We start from the raw sequence: 16210 nt of genomic DNA, 5'->3' as shown, positions 1-16210 counted from the left end.
GAGCAGGGCGGGTTCCAGCTTCCACCGGCGTTTCGTTGGCCCCACACTTACTGTACACTTTACCCGTGTTTATGTCAGCTGTGTATTGTCCCGTGTCCTCCATCCGCAGGTGGGTGATCTGTAGGGAGTAGCTCTCGTCAAGGATTCTCATGCATCCGCGGTAATTTTTTTTGTCTGTCAGAACGACATTGGGTGGTTGCCCTGCTGCTACGGTTAGTGAACTGTTTGTGTTTACCGTCCAGCCAGCGTTCTCGAAGTGCTCTGCCGCTGGGATCCCCAGAGGGAAAGTGACCCACCCTCCCAGAATCCCGCTCAGCTCCATCGCACCTGCCTCTGCTCTGCCGTACCCTGCCCCACGAGAGAGAAGAACAGGAGCCTTTAGGACCAGATCGACCGCACGCCCCATCACGGGGACACCAGGCCAGGTCCCCTCCCCAGCTCTTGTGACATGTTCTCTCAAACACCAGGGGGCGCTGCTGTTCCCGGGCTGGGGGAGGGGACCGTTCCTTTTCCTATGGAGCTGGGCCCAAATCCTCCCACATCATGGTGTCCAGCGCCTCGTGGCCGGGCCTTCAGCCCTGGGGCTGTGCTTGGGCTATTGCCGAGGGAGGGGCCACTTGTCAGATTTGGATCCGGGTCTGGCTTTTGAATGCATCAGCTATTGGGGGATAGAGATCTGGCAGCAGCAGGAGGCTCTGACCCTTTGATGTGGAGCAGAGGCTAGATGGGGACAAAGGCCCTCCCTGTCTGGAGTAGGTTACAGCTGTTACAGGGGTTTTCTGCAGAGCCTCACGGGAGGCTGTTGATCTCATTACAGCCCATTGAATGGCTGATGCTGTCTATCAGATGTCCACACACACCCATCTCTTTCTCCGGGTCCTGGGGAATGGGGGTCATGCTGCCAACCATCACAAAAATAACGATTGAAATGTACAGCTAGGCTGGGTAAGAAACCTGCTGCTTCAGAGCATATTAGAAGTTGATTGACGGCTATTTACGCTGTCAACATTGCATGTCAAAATGGACAATGACAAAGCTGGGTGTGCAGTCGTCTTGTAGCCCCGTCGGTCCTGGGACATTAGAGAGACAAGGTGGGTGAGGGCACATCTTTTATTGGAGCAGAGAGACCAGCCCTGGAGCTACCCCAGAGCTTTTCGAAAGCTTGCCTCCGGCCCAATAACAACGCCCCCTCCTTCTCTCTCACGATAAAGCTTTAACGTTTTGCATCTCAAGGTCTGCCATTAAAGAATCACTTTCTGATCCTCCTCCCCCCCGATGTCCTGCAACTGTGAATATATAAATTGATAAACACTGAAAAATGCTTAAAACCCATAATCCAAACACCGCAGGAAGCTCGAGGGGTCACTTGGCTGCTGTGAGCCCAGCCAGCTCTGCCCACCGCACCTGTAGCAGGGCCAGGCTGGAAGGGAGACGCTAAGAAAGGGGAGACCCTGCCCTGCAGGGGGCTGGCTGGGAAGGAGCAGGGACCCAACAGCCCTCACGGGGAGAGGGGAGCTGGGCTAGGGATTGAAACTGGGAGACCTGACTGGGCCTCCCTGGGGGGAGGGAAGGCCCTGACAGGAGACTGCTTGGAAGTACCTGGGATGATTCCTAACGTAAGGCCCTGCAGGGGCAGGAGAGTGACTGCGAGCTGAGTCCAGGGGGTGGGCAGATGGGTAACGGGAAAGGGGCAGAGAACTAAGCCGAGCTGGGACAAAGGCTCCTATATCTTGTGTCTGGTTGGACTCCGATACCCTGGAAGGGGACTGAGCTTCTGCACTGACCCAGCCAGACTGGTGAGCCAGGCGAACCGTCACAGCAGGTGGGGAAAGCTAGAATGGAGAAACTGAGGCAGAGCACCTGCAGCACCATGCGCACCAGCCAGGAGGTGGTGGCAACCCATTCTCAGTCAGGTTTAGGGGGGCTCTGGAGGCTGAGTTTCTCTAGTCCCGACCTCCCCATCTGAGCCCCAGCACGGCAGGGCAAAGGACCAGGGATGGGTCCAAACCCAGGCCCATCGACAGCTGGGCTGCTGCGGCTCCGGTTTGCAGCAGGAGAGTGAAAAGACCCCGTTGCAGACGCAGACGTCGCCACAAGCCGCAAGGAAAGCTCCTTGCACTGGCCCTTCGGCTCGCTCAATCCAGCCTCTCTTTGTCCCGGGTGAGGACGTGCACCATGCCGATGGCTGTGAGCAGGGCTCCTAGCACCACCAGCAGGAGAATCCCCTTCACCTGGCAATAGGTCACTGGGCTGCTTGACCCTGCTGGGAAGCCAGTGCTGGAGAAACCTGAAGGAAGAAATGGGACAGGGTTAGTTCACGCGGGGAGCGATTGGTGACGCCCTGCGGTTGCTGCACCCATAGAGTGCAACAGGGGAAGGGGTCGGGGAGCCTGAGAACTCACGCCCCATGCTGCAGAGGTCTCTGCCAACCTGACCCGGGGGCAAATTCCTTCCTGACCCCAGCTTCCTGCCACTGGGGGTGAATTGTACCCCTAAGCAAATAATGTATGATTAGCCTAAAAGGTGAAAAGAATTTTTTGTAATAGAAATCCTTGCTGTAGAATCTTACCTTCACAAACCTCCTGTGGGGAGATTGATTTTGAGCTGCTACTGACAGGGTTCCTGGCCATGCAGGTAACAGGTGAGACCCCACTTCTGAGTCTGTGCGAGATGAGAATGGATGCCCCACTGGAGACAACAGAGCTCTCTGCTGTCTGGGTCCAGGTGTAGGTCACTTCCTCTCCTCCCCCCAGGAGGGAGCAGTTCAGGGTGACGTTACACGTCCCATTCACAGTGCGCACGGAGTCCTGCCCGGGGACGATGTTGATGTCGGACTCTGTCAGTCGTTCTGTTTGGGAGGAAAACAAACCTCATCAGCGATGACAGCTGATGACAGCGATGACATCAGCTGCTGTGCAGGTGAATTTGGAAATCACAGAATTCCGAAAGGGGGGGGAGATGAGAGAGAACAAACAACCCCTGAGAGGTGTTGTCACGTCGCTCAGTGCACAACTGGAAGGTGCCCAGATGCCACGGTGATGAGGGCAGTGGAAGAACCTACCCAGAGCGGAGTGGCTGGACGGGATCCAGAGAGGGGGGCTGCAGATCAGGTCTGAGTTTGCTGTGCGGTATAGCTGCAGAAAGGCCAAGAGCGCTGCTTCCTTCTCACCTCAAGCGGCTTTGGATCAGGCCCTGCGTGGTTCTATCTAAGGTGCTTAAATGGCCCCATCACGGTGCTGTCTCTCAGTCTTTCTCCTTGCAGCACCCCTGTGAGGCAGGGCTTTAATCCCCATTGTACAGATGGGAAACCGAGGCACACAGTGGCTAAGTGACTTGCCCAAGGTCACGCAAGAAGCCTGTGGCAAATCAAGGACGTGAACCCATCCCCCTGGGTCCCCAGCGAGAAACCAAGCCCCTGGGCCACCCTTCCTCCCTTTCTGGCCTGAGCTCCACCTGGAAAGGGTTCAGAAAAGAGCGACAAGAAAGATCGGAGGCCTGGACAACCTGCCTTACAGCAAGGGACTGAAGAGGCTCATGGGTCTCGCTCATCAAGAGAAGGCTACTGTGCAGAGTCTCCCCAGCAGCGGCGTGAAAGCGCACAGGGGGCAGGGCGGGGCGACCACGGCAGCGAGACGAGTATCGAGAGCCTGCCGTGCCAGAGGGCAAAGCTCACTTCATCCAGTCGCTGCCATGGAGTCTGCCACCACGGACCGTCCTCCCTCTGCCCCCGGCCGCATCCCCCAGCAACGCCCCTCGTGGCAACAAACTGAACAACCAACATCCAGACCCATCCATCTGCTGTAGAGAGAAAGGGACTGACCCCTCCGCCCGGGACTTACTGTACACGTGCAGGGCGAATCTCTGGAAGATGGGCTCAGTGGTTCCTTCTGTGGTTATTTGTGCCGTGTATGTGCCCGTGTCCTCCTGGCTTAGGTCCATGATTTGCAATGAGTAGCCCCCGTCCGGGACTCTCAGTCGCTCTCTGTAACGTTGATCTATCACTAGGGGTGGGGCTTCTTTTCCTGGTTCCACAATTGCTATAGTTGACTTTGCGATCCAGACTATACTGTCAACCCGGCTTCCTCTTGGAACCACCAGAGAGAAAGTGACCGACTCTCCCCAAATCCCGTTCAGCCTCACGGGCCCCAACTCTTCTCCGGAGGCTCCTGCAGCTGGGAAGACAGAAGAAAACGAAACTGTAAAACCCTGTAAAACCCCCCTCCCCCCCACCCCTGGCACCTGGTCAAATATCTCCACGGAAAACCTGCCACAGGGTATTTATCGCCTGTATTACCGTAGGGCCCGGGAGCCCCTGTCACGGACCAGGCCCATGGTGCGAGGCGCTGTAGAAACACAGGATGGCGACAGTCCCTGCCCTATAGAGCTGCCCCTTTGTGGGCCTCTGGGATATTATACTGCCCGTCAGTTTATTTTTGAGGTGTCAATTCTTCCCTGGGACAGCCGTGCAACTTTACTGAGTGCAGGGGGGGAAAGCCGGCTGCACAAGCCCTGCGCCCAGAGTCTAGCAAGAAAAGAGCTGGGTGAAAATGGGGAGGGAGCTGAGGTGGGGGGAGGAGGTTTTTAGATGCAGATTAAACAAGCCCCAACCCTGGGAATAGGCCAGTCCTGCTGCCCGATCCCAGCCCATCGCAGACAGATCGAGCCAGTCCCGCTGCCCCATCCTAGTGGCTTATGTCTATGGAGAACTTTTGGGGACCCAAGGAGGCAGTGGACTGGGAACCAGACCTGCTTTTGGCCGCATGCTGCAGTTTTGGGGCTGTTCTCTGGCTCCCCTGCCTGTCCTGCTGATCTCCCTCTGGCTGGCCGTGTCAGAGACTCCATCTCTGCCTGTCCTCGTCAGCTCGTCAGTGGAGCCCTCGCTGCCCGAAGCGCCTTCCTGCCCCCTGTTTTCTCTCTCTTCCTCTTCTGCTTTTTCTTCTTTTCTGCCCTTCTTTCCATCCCCACTTCCAGTCGTCTCCTCGCCCGCCAGCAGCCCTGTCCCCGCCTTGCTCAACCAGATATTACTGCAGATCCATGTGCACCTGAGGCACAGCGCTGGTCCCCATCACGATAATATCCGAACCCCTCCCTGTCTCTCATGGGGTTCTCCTCCTAACACGGGGTTGTCACCCCCACCTTCAGAGCGGGGACCTGAGGCGCAGAGAGACTGTGACTTACCCAAGGTCACACATGGAGTCCGCAACGGAGCAGGGACTTGACACCCAGCCCACGCAGCCGCCCTGCTACTCAGCCTTTGCTTCCAGCCCTGACCAAAAGTGGGAAGTGCAAATGCTCACATGGATCTGCATCTGAGTGCTCTGTGGCTCTGTTAATGCACCTGCTTTGTGACTTGCGAAATACCCCTGTTTTTCCCCGCTCCACACAACTCAGCCAGTCCATCTCAGTCTGGACCCGCAGTACCCAATGCTATTCCAGTCCGGAGCCCCGCCACGCAGCTCTGTCTAAGCACGTCATCCCTGCTCTCCGTGCCCCATGCTGCTGGCCTCCTGAATCCCCTCCCCAGAGCTGGTGATGTGCCTGGAGCCTCATCCACATCTCCCGTAGCTGCGAGTCTCGCTCAGACCGAGACCCAGTGCCAACTGCGCTTTGTGATGGGAGCAGCCGTCCGAGGACGTGTCTACCTTGCAATCAGGGGGCCGGTGTAGGCATCACTGAGCAACCTTCCATTGAGCCAGCTGGCTAAGAACAACAGTGAAGCTGGGGTGGCACAGACTAGCTGTCTGAGTATAGCCAGCCCAGATCCCCGGCTACCTACTCAAGTGGTTAGTCCAAGTCCCCGCCATGCTGCTGCAGCTTCACTCTATTTACAGCTGGCTAGTTTTCCTCTAGCTCGCTGGGCTATGCCTACAGGGGCTGCAATCACACCTCCCGATTGCTGTGTAGACAGACCCTCGGTGAGTCCAGATGCCAGGTTTTTTTGATAATAGTTTTTCAAATAAAACTGGGCTATTCACCCCAACTGGGCTACAAACAACCAGCTTAATCGGATCTCTAAGACTTCTAGCTACGACGCTGTGGCTGGCCTGCTGGCTTATTGCTCTTTCACCCTGCCCTTTAGTTGTTACTTACCTACAGCTTGGAAAGCCAGCAGGAGGAAGAGAAGGGAAGGTGGCAGAGGTCCAAGCATCGTGGCAGTGCAGGACAGGACAGGACAGGTTGCTGAGCCAGGAGTAATCAGTCTATATAGCGGATACCCAGACCAACTAGGCAAAGAGCTCAGAGTTGTTGGACAGGAGGATCTTGTGACTCCCCTGCTGAAAGGTCTGTAAATAATATAACCCCCAGGTGGTGTGCAAATTCCCCTCGCTCTTTTCTGCTCCTAAGAACTCTGCAGAGCAGGTGAGATTCTGCGTGTGTGTGACTGAAACCGAGCAGGGTTTACGGAGAGGGAAGGTTTTGTTGCTCAACAGAGGAAGTGGTGTAGATAACAGGATATTCATAGTTTTGAAAGCTTGTTTTTTAATGGCCTTCATAAGGCCTGGTTGAAAAACCAGGAAACAAATCAGACTGATCTCTATGGAATTTTTTGCCCTGGCTTGTTGCAATTCAACATTTCTGTGGCATTTTTAAAAATTCTGATCGCTTCTGTAGCTGGTCAAGACGGGTGTGTGGTGGTGGCAGGAGATCATTCTGGCTGTTCCCAAAGTGCAGGACATGGGGGGAATTTTAAATAGAGCCGGTTGGAAAGTAGGTGGTGCAAGGAAAACACCGATTAGAAGAAAATGGCTTGTGGGGATTTTCAGCAGAAAGTTTCGAAGTTTGGTTCTGAAACTTCCCACAGTGGAAAATAGGAAGTTGTTTTGTTTGTTTGTCTTCAGCTGCCAAAACTGTTTCAGCCGCAACCTTGTTTTTGAGGATTTCAGCTTTCGGATGGAAAAATCAAACAACTGTAGCGTGAAGCAACCGCTTCCTGTGAACGTTTGCATTTGGCCTAACCCCCCATTTTCTATGTTAAAAGAACCCAAACCTAATCTGAGCCCATTCTGATGGGAAAAATTCAACCAGCTCCAGCTGTAACAGATCAGGTCATTCACGACCCAGGAAAGGCACAGCACTGGTGCAATGGCAGCTTTGCGGACAGGGAGCCCGGTTTAGTGCTGGGGCAAACACGTGTCATGAACTTTGCTGGGAAAATCCTGACTGAGTGCAGGGGACAGGACAGGAGTCTCCTATTGTAGAAGGGAGGCAGCATTGCCTAGTGGTTAGAGCACTGGACCAGGAGACTTGGGTTTGATTCCTGGCTTGGCATCTAGGTGATCATGAATAAGTCACTTCCCCTCCCCCTGCCTCAGTTTCCCCATCTATAAAATGGGGAAAATGATACTGACCCTCTTTGTAAAGCATTTGGAGATCTACTTAGAAGGGCAGGTATTATTGTTCCTGGCAAAAAATGAAAAACATTTTTTGCAGGGGCCACGAGTGAGTGTTGAGAGTTGCATTAAGGGGACAGCGTTAGGAGAGTAGAGTAAAGGGAACCTGTTCCCATTTGTGACGCTCCCCACTCCATACACACTGGTTGCACCCACCCCTGGGTCAATGGTTCACTGGTGTCTCTGAGCTCTGGTTTGTGCTGGTAGAAATGGCTTTTCTAAATGGCTCTTCACAGCCCCTCCCTGATCCATGAAGCAGCCTGGCTAGTATCACCCCAGCTGGGTGCGACAGCCTGGCTTAGGGGTAAAACACTCCCATGCGGTGCTGGATGCTCCGATTTCCCAGTCAGCCACCTGTAGCATTTTCATTTGTGGCCTGATTTCCTCTCTCACGACTGGGATGCAAAGGGGCCACTGCAGGCATTCTGAAAAGCCATACAATCCCAAGGTGCTTTTCTAAGTTTGGTGAGTGAAATGCCAACATGGAAATGCGGCCTCCTCTGGGGTGGAATGGGCCAGCTGTTTAGCGGCTACTCTGCACCAGTAAACAGTGTTTATGGGCGAGGCAGCCTCCATTGCATCTAATTAAACTGGAGGGGAATGCAGGGCACCAGTGTAATTCACCAACACTTGGATTTAGCACCAGGCCTAACAGCTCGACTGTAGCAAAGTGCCCTGGGATCCTTAGACAGGACCCGACAGCACTAAATAGCAGAACCGCGTGCTCTGCCCATTGTGACGTGCCCCGGGGTGTAATCCAGACTGTGGAACGCCTGTGCCCCCTTTAACTCTCCTGCCCAGGCTGTCTCTTACACTGCTCTGCCAGTGAACAGCAAACCCCTCCAGGCTCTGTTCACTCAGCCATCAGCGTGCAGAGGCACACCCAGCAAAGTTACCTGGAGGCTCTCCCAAGCCACTCCTGAACTGCATACAGGGAGACCCCAGCAAAGTCCCCCAGCATTGCACCCCAGAAATGTGCGTCTTACACTGCTCAAGACCTTCTTGATCAATACAAGCTCATTAATGAGTTCGCCACTCCGTCAAAGGGTAATGGACATGCCCCAGCCTCTGTAATCTGAGCAGATCCCCCAAACACTTTAGACAAACACACTGGTTTAGATTAAACATGGAAATAAGTTTATTAACTAAAGAGAGAGAGATTTGAAGTGATTATATATGGTAAGCGTAAAGGTCAGAGTTGGTTACATAAGAAAATACAAAGTAAACAGGCATCCTAAATCCTGAACTTTATCAGGCTAATCAAGATTGGAATCAAACACTTTTTCTCACCCTACCGAACACTGCAGGCAGGTTACAGTTCAGAGTTTGTACTAACTCAAAAGCTTTCTTGTTTGGTCCATCCCCTCCCCCAAAATGTCAAAATGGGATTTCTCTCTGGAAACAAAATACTTTCCAAAATTACAAAATAAAAATAAATCATCTCTCGAGATACAGAAATGATTTAAATTAATATAATTTCATTCATTTAATGAATTCCGTGGCCCATCCACAAAAATGTGATGGGAGAAAAATTGAATGGTCAAGTTTTCAAATTTGCTGAAATTTCTGCAAACTTTTTTTTATCAGCTCTAGTTGTAACTTAATAAACTTCTGGAATTATTGTTAATTATTATTATTTATTATCATTATTATAATGCAGCAGTTCCCTGGGGCCCCACTCAGGGCTCTGGCTGCAGATCAGACGTGGGGGAGAGAGACCAGGGAGCAGTAGGAGGCTCTTATGCTTCTTTGTGGTGTCACCACTAGATGGGGACAAAGACCCACACTGAGCGAGAGACGCTCACAAGCTTCTCAAGGTGTTTTTCTGCATAGACTCCAGGGCGACTGACGATCTTATCACAACCCCTTGAATGGCTGATTGTGTCTGACTGTCTCCAAGCACACCTCTCTCTTTCTCTCTCTCTCTCTGCCTCAAGGTCCTGGGGAACGGTGGGTCTTGCTGCCAACACTCTAGCGGGGGAATGGCTGCAGCCACAGAAATGTTCTTGTCAATGTCTCCCCGTAGCAAGTGATCTGCTAGGCGCTTTAGCAGCCGGGTCCCTGATGTGATGGGAACCTCAAAGGGCTGAGAAATTCAACTAGCATCTCAGGATCCTGCCCCAACCTCTCCGTAGCCCTTAGGTAGGCAGGAGAGGGGAGCTTGGGCCCTTCCTAGGCCTGGTAATTGCTGGCAGTAGCCGGAACAGCATTTCTGTGTTTTTTCAGCATCCCCACCTGTGATAACGTCTGGGGCCAAGGCGTGCACGGGCAGAAGCGGAAATAAACAGAGGCTGAGATCCTGGGCCTGATTCTCCATCGCTCTGCACCTTGCAGGGCCGTTTCCCCGCAGTGCAAAGCGAGTGTGAAATGCCGCCATTGCGAACCGGGGACATTTCACACCCAGGGCAATGGAGGATCAGCCCTTTCTGGGGCTCCGTTCCCCAGCGGGCTTGGAACATCTCAGCTGTCGCTTGTATCGACTCAGAGAATCGGGCCGTGCCATCTCAGCCCCATTACTCTCACTGGTGAGTCGCATCAGCCATTGAGCTTCCAGCCCCTCCACTCTCCCCTCCTGAGCTGGGCTCTCTCTCTCTCTGTCCCTCTCCAGGGGCCTGTGGAGTTTGGTGGCCCTGCTGCGGCTCTGTGTGCAGGTCACGCTCACAGCGTCGCTGGCCCCCGGCAGTCCCTGGGCAGGGGGTGGGGAGCAGGCATCGGAAAGCACGAATCCGTGCGGACCCTCCTGAGCAGCCACCTGCAGCCACCAGGAAAGCAGTGATAACCCTGCCCCAGCCCGCTGCCCTGCTACCCCTAGGGACAAGGGCTCAGGGCATCCCCTGCTGCACCGCGGCCACCTCGCAGGAGTCCCCCTCTGTCCTCCCCTCAACGCTGTGCCCCTGACTCCTCCTTTTCCCTCCCCCAAGTCCTCCTGTCTCCCTGCCCCAGAGCCCCACATCGCTCTGTGCTTCTCCTTTTGTTATCCCAATCCCCCCTCCATCTCTTCCCCTCCCAACGTCATCTCGGCCCCCTGCTACCGGGGGATGCGCACCCCAAACCCAGAACTCTTCAGGGTCTGCCTACCCCTCTCCCAGCCACCCTGGACTCTTCAGGGTCTGGGCAGATTCCCACTGGTCTATCCCGCAGCTGCTGGAGAGGATGATGGGGACCCAAGCGCAGGGGATGCTGTCACCAGTGGTTTCCTGCCCTCGAATTCAGACAGATCACTCACCGCCGGGCTGTAAAACCAGCAGGAGCAAGAGAAGGGAAGGCCGTAGAGCCCCCTCCATGCTGACAGTGAGGGGCAGGCAGAGCGGGTGGCCACCAGTCCATATAACGGTTGTCTTGACCGAACAGACCCAGAGCCAGAGCCGGTTGGCCGTCAGGGTCTGGTTGAGTGGCCGACCCGTGATGGTGCCGAGGGCCTGCAGAGAAATGACCCGCTCCACAGCTCTGCAACTTCCCCTCGAGATGCTCTTTCCTTTTGTGGTAACCCGCGCAGTGAGCTCAGAGCAGCCCAGGGCCCTGGGCTGGGGAAGGCTCCTCTTCCTGGCCTTGCTCAGGGCTGAGGGGCGGCGGGTGGGTCTGAAATGGACACGGCTCCTTCTGCCTTTGATGGTTCTGTCTATTTCATCGCAGAACCTGTCAAGCGAGGAGCTGTGTTAGATACAAGAAATACAAAATGGAAAGGCAGCAGGGAGTCCCCTAACAATATCTGAGCTCACAGTCGTCTACTGCCACACCAGCGTGGGTCGTCGGGTTGGCAGCCACCCTCCATTATGTAACCTCCCTTCCCTCCCTATGGGGGAATAATGCAAATGGAAGCAGACGTCTATAAACCAAACAAGGTGTGTTGATGTAGGGGAAACTGAGGTACATAAATGGGAGTGGGAAGATGCACAAACATGAACTGAAACTCATTTGCTTTACAGGGACAGTAATTCAGTGAATGTGTGGCCTGAAGCCAAGGCCCCAACTAGTCCCACGCGGAGTAGAAGGGACGTATAACAGACACTGTCACCCTCCTGAGGGGTGCTCAGGACCTCAGGATGAGCAGCCCCTAAGTGAGGTAACTGCCGGCCTTAGATAGGTTCTCTGGCTCCAAGCCCCGTAGGGAAGCCCCGTAGACTCCCCGGGTCAATCCGGTCCGAACTGGTCCTTGTTTGCCACCACTGACCATGGAAACACTCCAACTGCCCTTCTAGTCACATGACCACATCCGCCATGTTGGGTCATGTAGTGGGGCGGCTGCCCCACTCCCGGGGAGCAGGGGGTTAAAAGCAGCCAAGCTAGGCTGATTGGGGAAGCAGCCACAGCTGTGGCCAGCTCAATTAGGGCCCAGCTGGCCCTGAGAAGAGGGCTGGGGGCCCGGAGCAGGAGAGAAGCCTCACTCTAGCCCTGGAGGGAGAAGGGCTAGCTGCCTGGGAGGAGGGCCCCTGAACTGGAGCAGGGCTGGGGAATAGGGCTGCAGAGATACAGCCTGGGAATAGGCAAAGGCAGCAGGGCCTAACCCCCTTGCCAGTGATGAGTGGCCATTACACTGCAGTCTGCCCTGGTGAGCGGGGGCTAGATGATGACGGGCAGTAGCCACTGAGGCAAGGTGGGCTTCGAGGGTTGAGGGTTCCCTGGGAGGGGAGACCCAGAGTGTGGGGGTACTGCGGGGCACAACCCCGAGGTAAAGGGCACCAGGGTCCAGGAGGGACACTGGGCCAGCGGCAGGCGAGACACCCGCCGGCAGAGGGTGCCCCGAAGGCTGGAAAGAGCTAATGCCCAAGACGACCAGCAGGAGGCAGCCCCTGGCTTCCCCTTGCAGGTCTCCCCGCTCGCTGACCGGTCCCAGCCCCGCTCCACTGATGCGATCGGCACAAGCTGCCACGGCTGCAGGTCTGAAGCTGCAGGGGCCGTTAGCAGCTGGTGCCAACCTAGCAAATCAGCCCAGCTCAGAGCAGCCCCCAGACTGGCAGGGCGCAGCAGGCCGACCTCCACCCCAGAGCTGCTAACGCTGTAGGGTCAGGAACCAGGAGCTGCCACGCAAATGATGTAACAAGCTGATTTGCATATTTGCTGACTATGCACCACCTCCTTTGCATAACTCCCCCCACTGCCAAAGATCCCTCCTGTGCCCCTCCTCCCTCTGTGGTCCTCCCCCTCCTCGGTATCCCTACATACTCCCATCCCCTGTTCTCTTTCCTGTGTCCCCTCGCTCTCTGGCTGGCTCCTCCCCACACAGGCCCTCTCTTGCTCCTCCCCTTTCCAGTTAAGTTTCCTCAAGTCCCTGCCCCATGGTAAAAATGTGTCTCCCCAATTCCCCCCCACCAGCCTGGTCAGTGAGAGTCGGTCAGCATGGAAATCTAAGCTCATCTAAAAACGTCCACCGGCAGGGAGAGCATTTGGAGTAGCATTAAGGGGACAGCAGAGTAAAGTAAAGGGAACCAGTTCCCAATTGGCCCCTGCACCCTCCTCCCCACTGGTTACACCCATCACTGGGTCAGTGGTTCGCTTGTGTCTCTGGGCTCTGGTTTGTGCTAGTGGAAATGGCTTTTCTAAATGGCTGTTCACAGCCCCTCCCTGATCCATGAGGCGGGCTGGCTAGTATCACCCCAGCTGGGTGCACACACCCTATAGCATCGGGGTAAAACACTTCCATGGGTTGCTGGATGCTCCATTTTCCCCATCTGCCCCACTGTAGTGTTTTCATTAGTAGTCTGATTTCCTCTCTCGTGACTGGTGTGCAGAGGGGCCACTGCAGACATACAATACCAACATACTTTTCTAAGTTTGTTGGCATTTTGCTCCCCATGGAAATGGAGCCTCCTCTGGGGTGGAGCGGGCCAGTTGTTTAATGGCCACTCTGCACGAGTAAACAGTGTTTAGGGGGGAGGAAACATCCGCTGCATCCAGTTAAACTGGAGGGGAATTCAGGGCATCAGTGTAATTCACCCAGGACATCACCAGGCTGACACCTTAACTGCAGCAAAGTGCCCTGGGATCCTTAGACAGGACCAACAGCACTAAATAGCAGAACTGCGCCCTCTCCCCACGAAACAGAAATCCTTGGTGAGAACACGACAGATTTACCGGTTGCTAAAAATGCAGCAGTGAAACCATGGAGTTTTGCTAGCGTCAGCGTAAACCACCAAGCCCGGTGACAGCTGCTGCCTGAGGCCTTTCTTCACAGGCTGTACGCAGAGCTAGGGAGCAACGTTCACTTCCTCGGGTGAGTCGTACCCGCAGGGGGGGCTCTGTTCTCTGCCTTGTCCCCCACCCCCACCCCCAACACGGAGTGCCCCTACAGCCAGTCAGTATCTAGAGAGCCAATGTCGGCTGGTGCCAAAGACCGCCCTAGCATTTGCTCTTCACCTGAGAAGCTTGTCTACATGGTGAGTTATTCTGGAATAGCGGTTCCTGATTAACTCCATGTACGGCTGCTCTTATTCCAGAATTAGAGTGTCTGATTCCTGATTCTCTTCATCCGTTTAGGAAGTGCATTAAACTAATGTGCTTTAAATTCACACCCTATCTTATTCCAGATGAACTTTCACGTGCAGACAATCCTAAAAAGGACTGTAATCCTCAACGCTCAGCAAACGCAGAGGCACAGAACTCCGTAACGTCATCATGGCCTGATCCCCTGGCAATGCAGAGGAAGTAGAAGGTGCTGAATGACTCCTTAAAAGGACTGATCAGCTGTGAGAGAGCCTCTGGGTGAAAGCGACTCTGCTGGTAAAGCGAGGGTTTGTAAGTGCAAACCTTCCCTCCTTGCGAAGGTTAGAAGCCAAAGTTCCTCTGCCGAGTCCAGTGAGAACTTCCCCATGACTTCTCCATGGGCCTGTGGCCTCTTAGCTAGTTGTAACAGGACTGAGCCCTCTGCAATTGCAGCTACTTCCATTACTTTGCGGCCTGGTGGTCCACAAATACCAGGAGCCAGGTGGTGGGTGAAGGGTTAACGGATTGCAGAGCTTGTCGGGGAAGTGTGGGATAAATGGGAACATGTCAATAGCCTGGAATTTAAAACCAGGGAGAGGCGTTCAGTAGCCCTGGAGAAGGAAGTCTCAGTTTATCAATGGAAAAGGTAGCATGAACATCCCACAAACCTGACTTAGAGTGACCCACTGACTTCAGTGCATAAGATTAGGCATTTGGTTAGGGGGCTTGCTGGACTGGGGCCAGAGGGCTCATCCCCTTTACAGGATGGAGCCCTTAGCCTCCCACACATCTACTGACCCTGATCTACTGATGTGTAATGGAGGCTAAGTGCATGTGTAACTTACATGGAGCCCTTTAAATAGCCCCCTTCCCTGATTTAACGCACGTCCTCTGTTGCCTTGTCCTGTAAGCAGAGGTGAAAGTAAGCCGGTACGGCGTACCGGTAAGAAAGTTCCCGCCGGTACACAGCCGACTGTTCCAGCAGGGCTGCTCATGGGCGGGGGCAAAAGGGGCAGCCCAGAGCCGCCCCCCAACCTTGCCCGGGACCTGAGTACCGGTAAGTCCGTTAAGTTACTTTCACCCCTGCCTATAAGTGGCAGTCCCGGACACCGGAGGAGGTGTTAAGTAAGTGCTAAATGGGGTTATGAATGTCAGCAAGGGAATGGGTCTAATTTGTAGCCCCTTCAGACACAGGGCCCTACAACATCTTCCATGGTTTGGCCGGTAGGATGCAGAGAGACACTGGCGAGCAGGCATATGCTGTGGTGGGGAAAATCCCACCCATCGTGGCTTTATACTTCCTTTCTCCAGTCTATTTTCCCCTGTGGTCCAGCACACAGTGAGCAGGTGTGATCACCACAAGAAGTGTGAAACTGCATGGGGAAAAAACTCTGACTTTTTTTTTTTAAGTGAGAATATTAGCTGAATAAAAATTGGGGGAGGGGTTGAGGACACTTGAATCTGCTAAAACAGGCATTGGGGGTTGATCGGGGAATAGGATGCCTGGAATAGTAACTAAAGGCCTGCTCCTGCCCTACTGAAGTGAATGGGAACTCGGCCATTGACATCAGGGGTCCGGGACCCAGCCCTGCAGAAACAGCTGCGTGGGCTTAATTGTATGCACGTGAGCTCCGTGCAGAGGCCGGTGCAGAGTGAAACCAGTGAGCTATGACACTCCGCACCAGCTAAAACCATCCTCCCTGCCATACGTAAAGTTCAGCGTGTGCATCAGTCTTTTCAGGATTGGGGCCTCTGTGGGGGTCTGAAACGATGGTGCCACTGGAGGTGAAAGGCCCCGCTCTGCCCTATACACTCTTGCTCCAAAACGTTCTCCATCGGGGCAACGGAATGAATTCTCACTTGGTCGGCGTTTGGTAGGTGGCAGCATGGGCCAGCCGAATGGGACTTGGGACTCCTGGGTTTTGTTCCTGGCTCTGCCATGGACCCGCTGAGTGTGTTTGGTCAAGTCACTGCCCTTCTCTGTGCCTCAGTTTCCCCATCTGTAAAATAGGAAAATGCTACTTACCTTGGGTCCTGAGCCTTTGGAAACTGGGTCTATAATAGCCTGAATTTGTCAGCCTTCAAACCACGCTGGAAGACCCATCTTGCCCATAAGAGGATGAGGGATCGCTAGCAGTGGAGGAGATTCTGGGCAGGTAAATTAATTTCGTGTTATTACCAATGCTGTCACTGGGTTATTTCATTTGATCTTCGGTCTGTTTATAAATGATATGTGTATTTTAAGATAGTTATGGGAGCCCAGAGTATCACGCTCTACTATTACAAGGAAGTAAAAACTGAAATAAATACATAAAAGGAGCTTTCTTGGTAAAGTATTTTGGGGTTTGCAACCGAAAAACCTGTTATAATGAGAAGTGCTTTCTTCCCCAACCCTTCGC

At 54.1% G+C, this 16210-nt stretch overlaps 1 protein-coding gene across 3 annotated transcripts; it reads right to left on the bottom strand.

Moving 5' to 3' along the window:
• Positions 1-248: 248 nt before the first annotated feature.
• Positions 249-6660, bottom strand: LOC102942182 (SLAM family member 9). Of its 3 annotated transcripts, none has more exons than XM_037882728.2 (4): positions 6091-6660; positions 3840-4166; positions 2570-2848; positions 249-2287 (listed from the first exon to the last, which is right to left on the bottom strand). In XM_037882728.2, the coding sequence occupies exons 1-4, from the start codon at positions 6146-6148 to the stop codon at positions 2136-2138; spliced, it is 816 nt and encodes a 271-aa protein (XP_037738656.1). In that variant the 5' UTR covers positions 6149-6660; the 3' UTR covers positions 249-2135. The 3 variants fall into 3 exon arrangements, with proteins under 3 accessions (XP_037738656.1, XP_037738655.1, XP_037738657.1); XM_037882727.2 differs by having other exon boundaries at positions 3840-4172; positions 6091-6391; XM_037882729.2 differs by lacking the exon at positions 6091-6660 and adding an exon at positions 4747-5146 and having other exon boundaries at positions 3840-4172.
• Positions 6661-16210: the final 9550 nt, after the last annotated feature.

Source organism: Chelonia mydas, chromosome 24 (assembly GCF_015237465.2).
Source record: "Chelonia mydas isolate rCheMyd1 chromosome 24, rCheMyd1.pri.v2, whole genome shotgun sequence".
NCBI classification, from domain to species: domain Eukaryota; kingdom Metazoa; phylum Chordata; order Testudines; family Cheloniidae; genus Chelonia; species Chelonia mydas.
The sequence above is the reverse complement of the archived record's forward strand: the minus strand, read 5'-3'. Positions and strand labels throughout refer to the sequence as shown.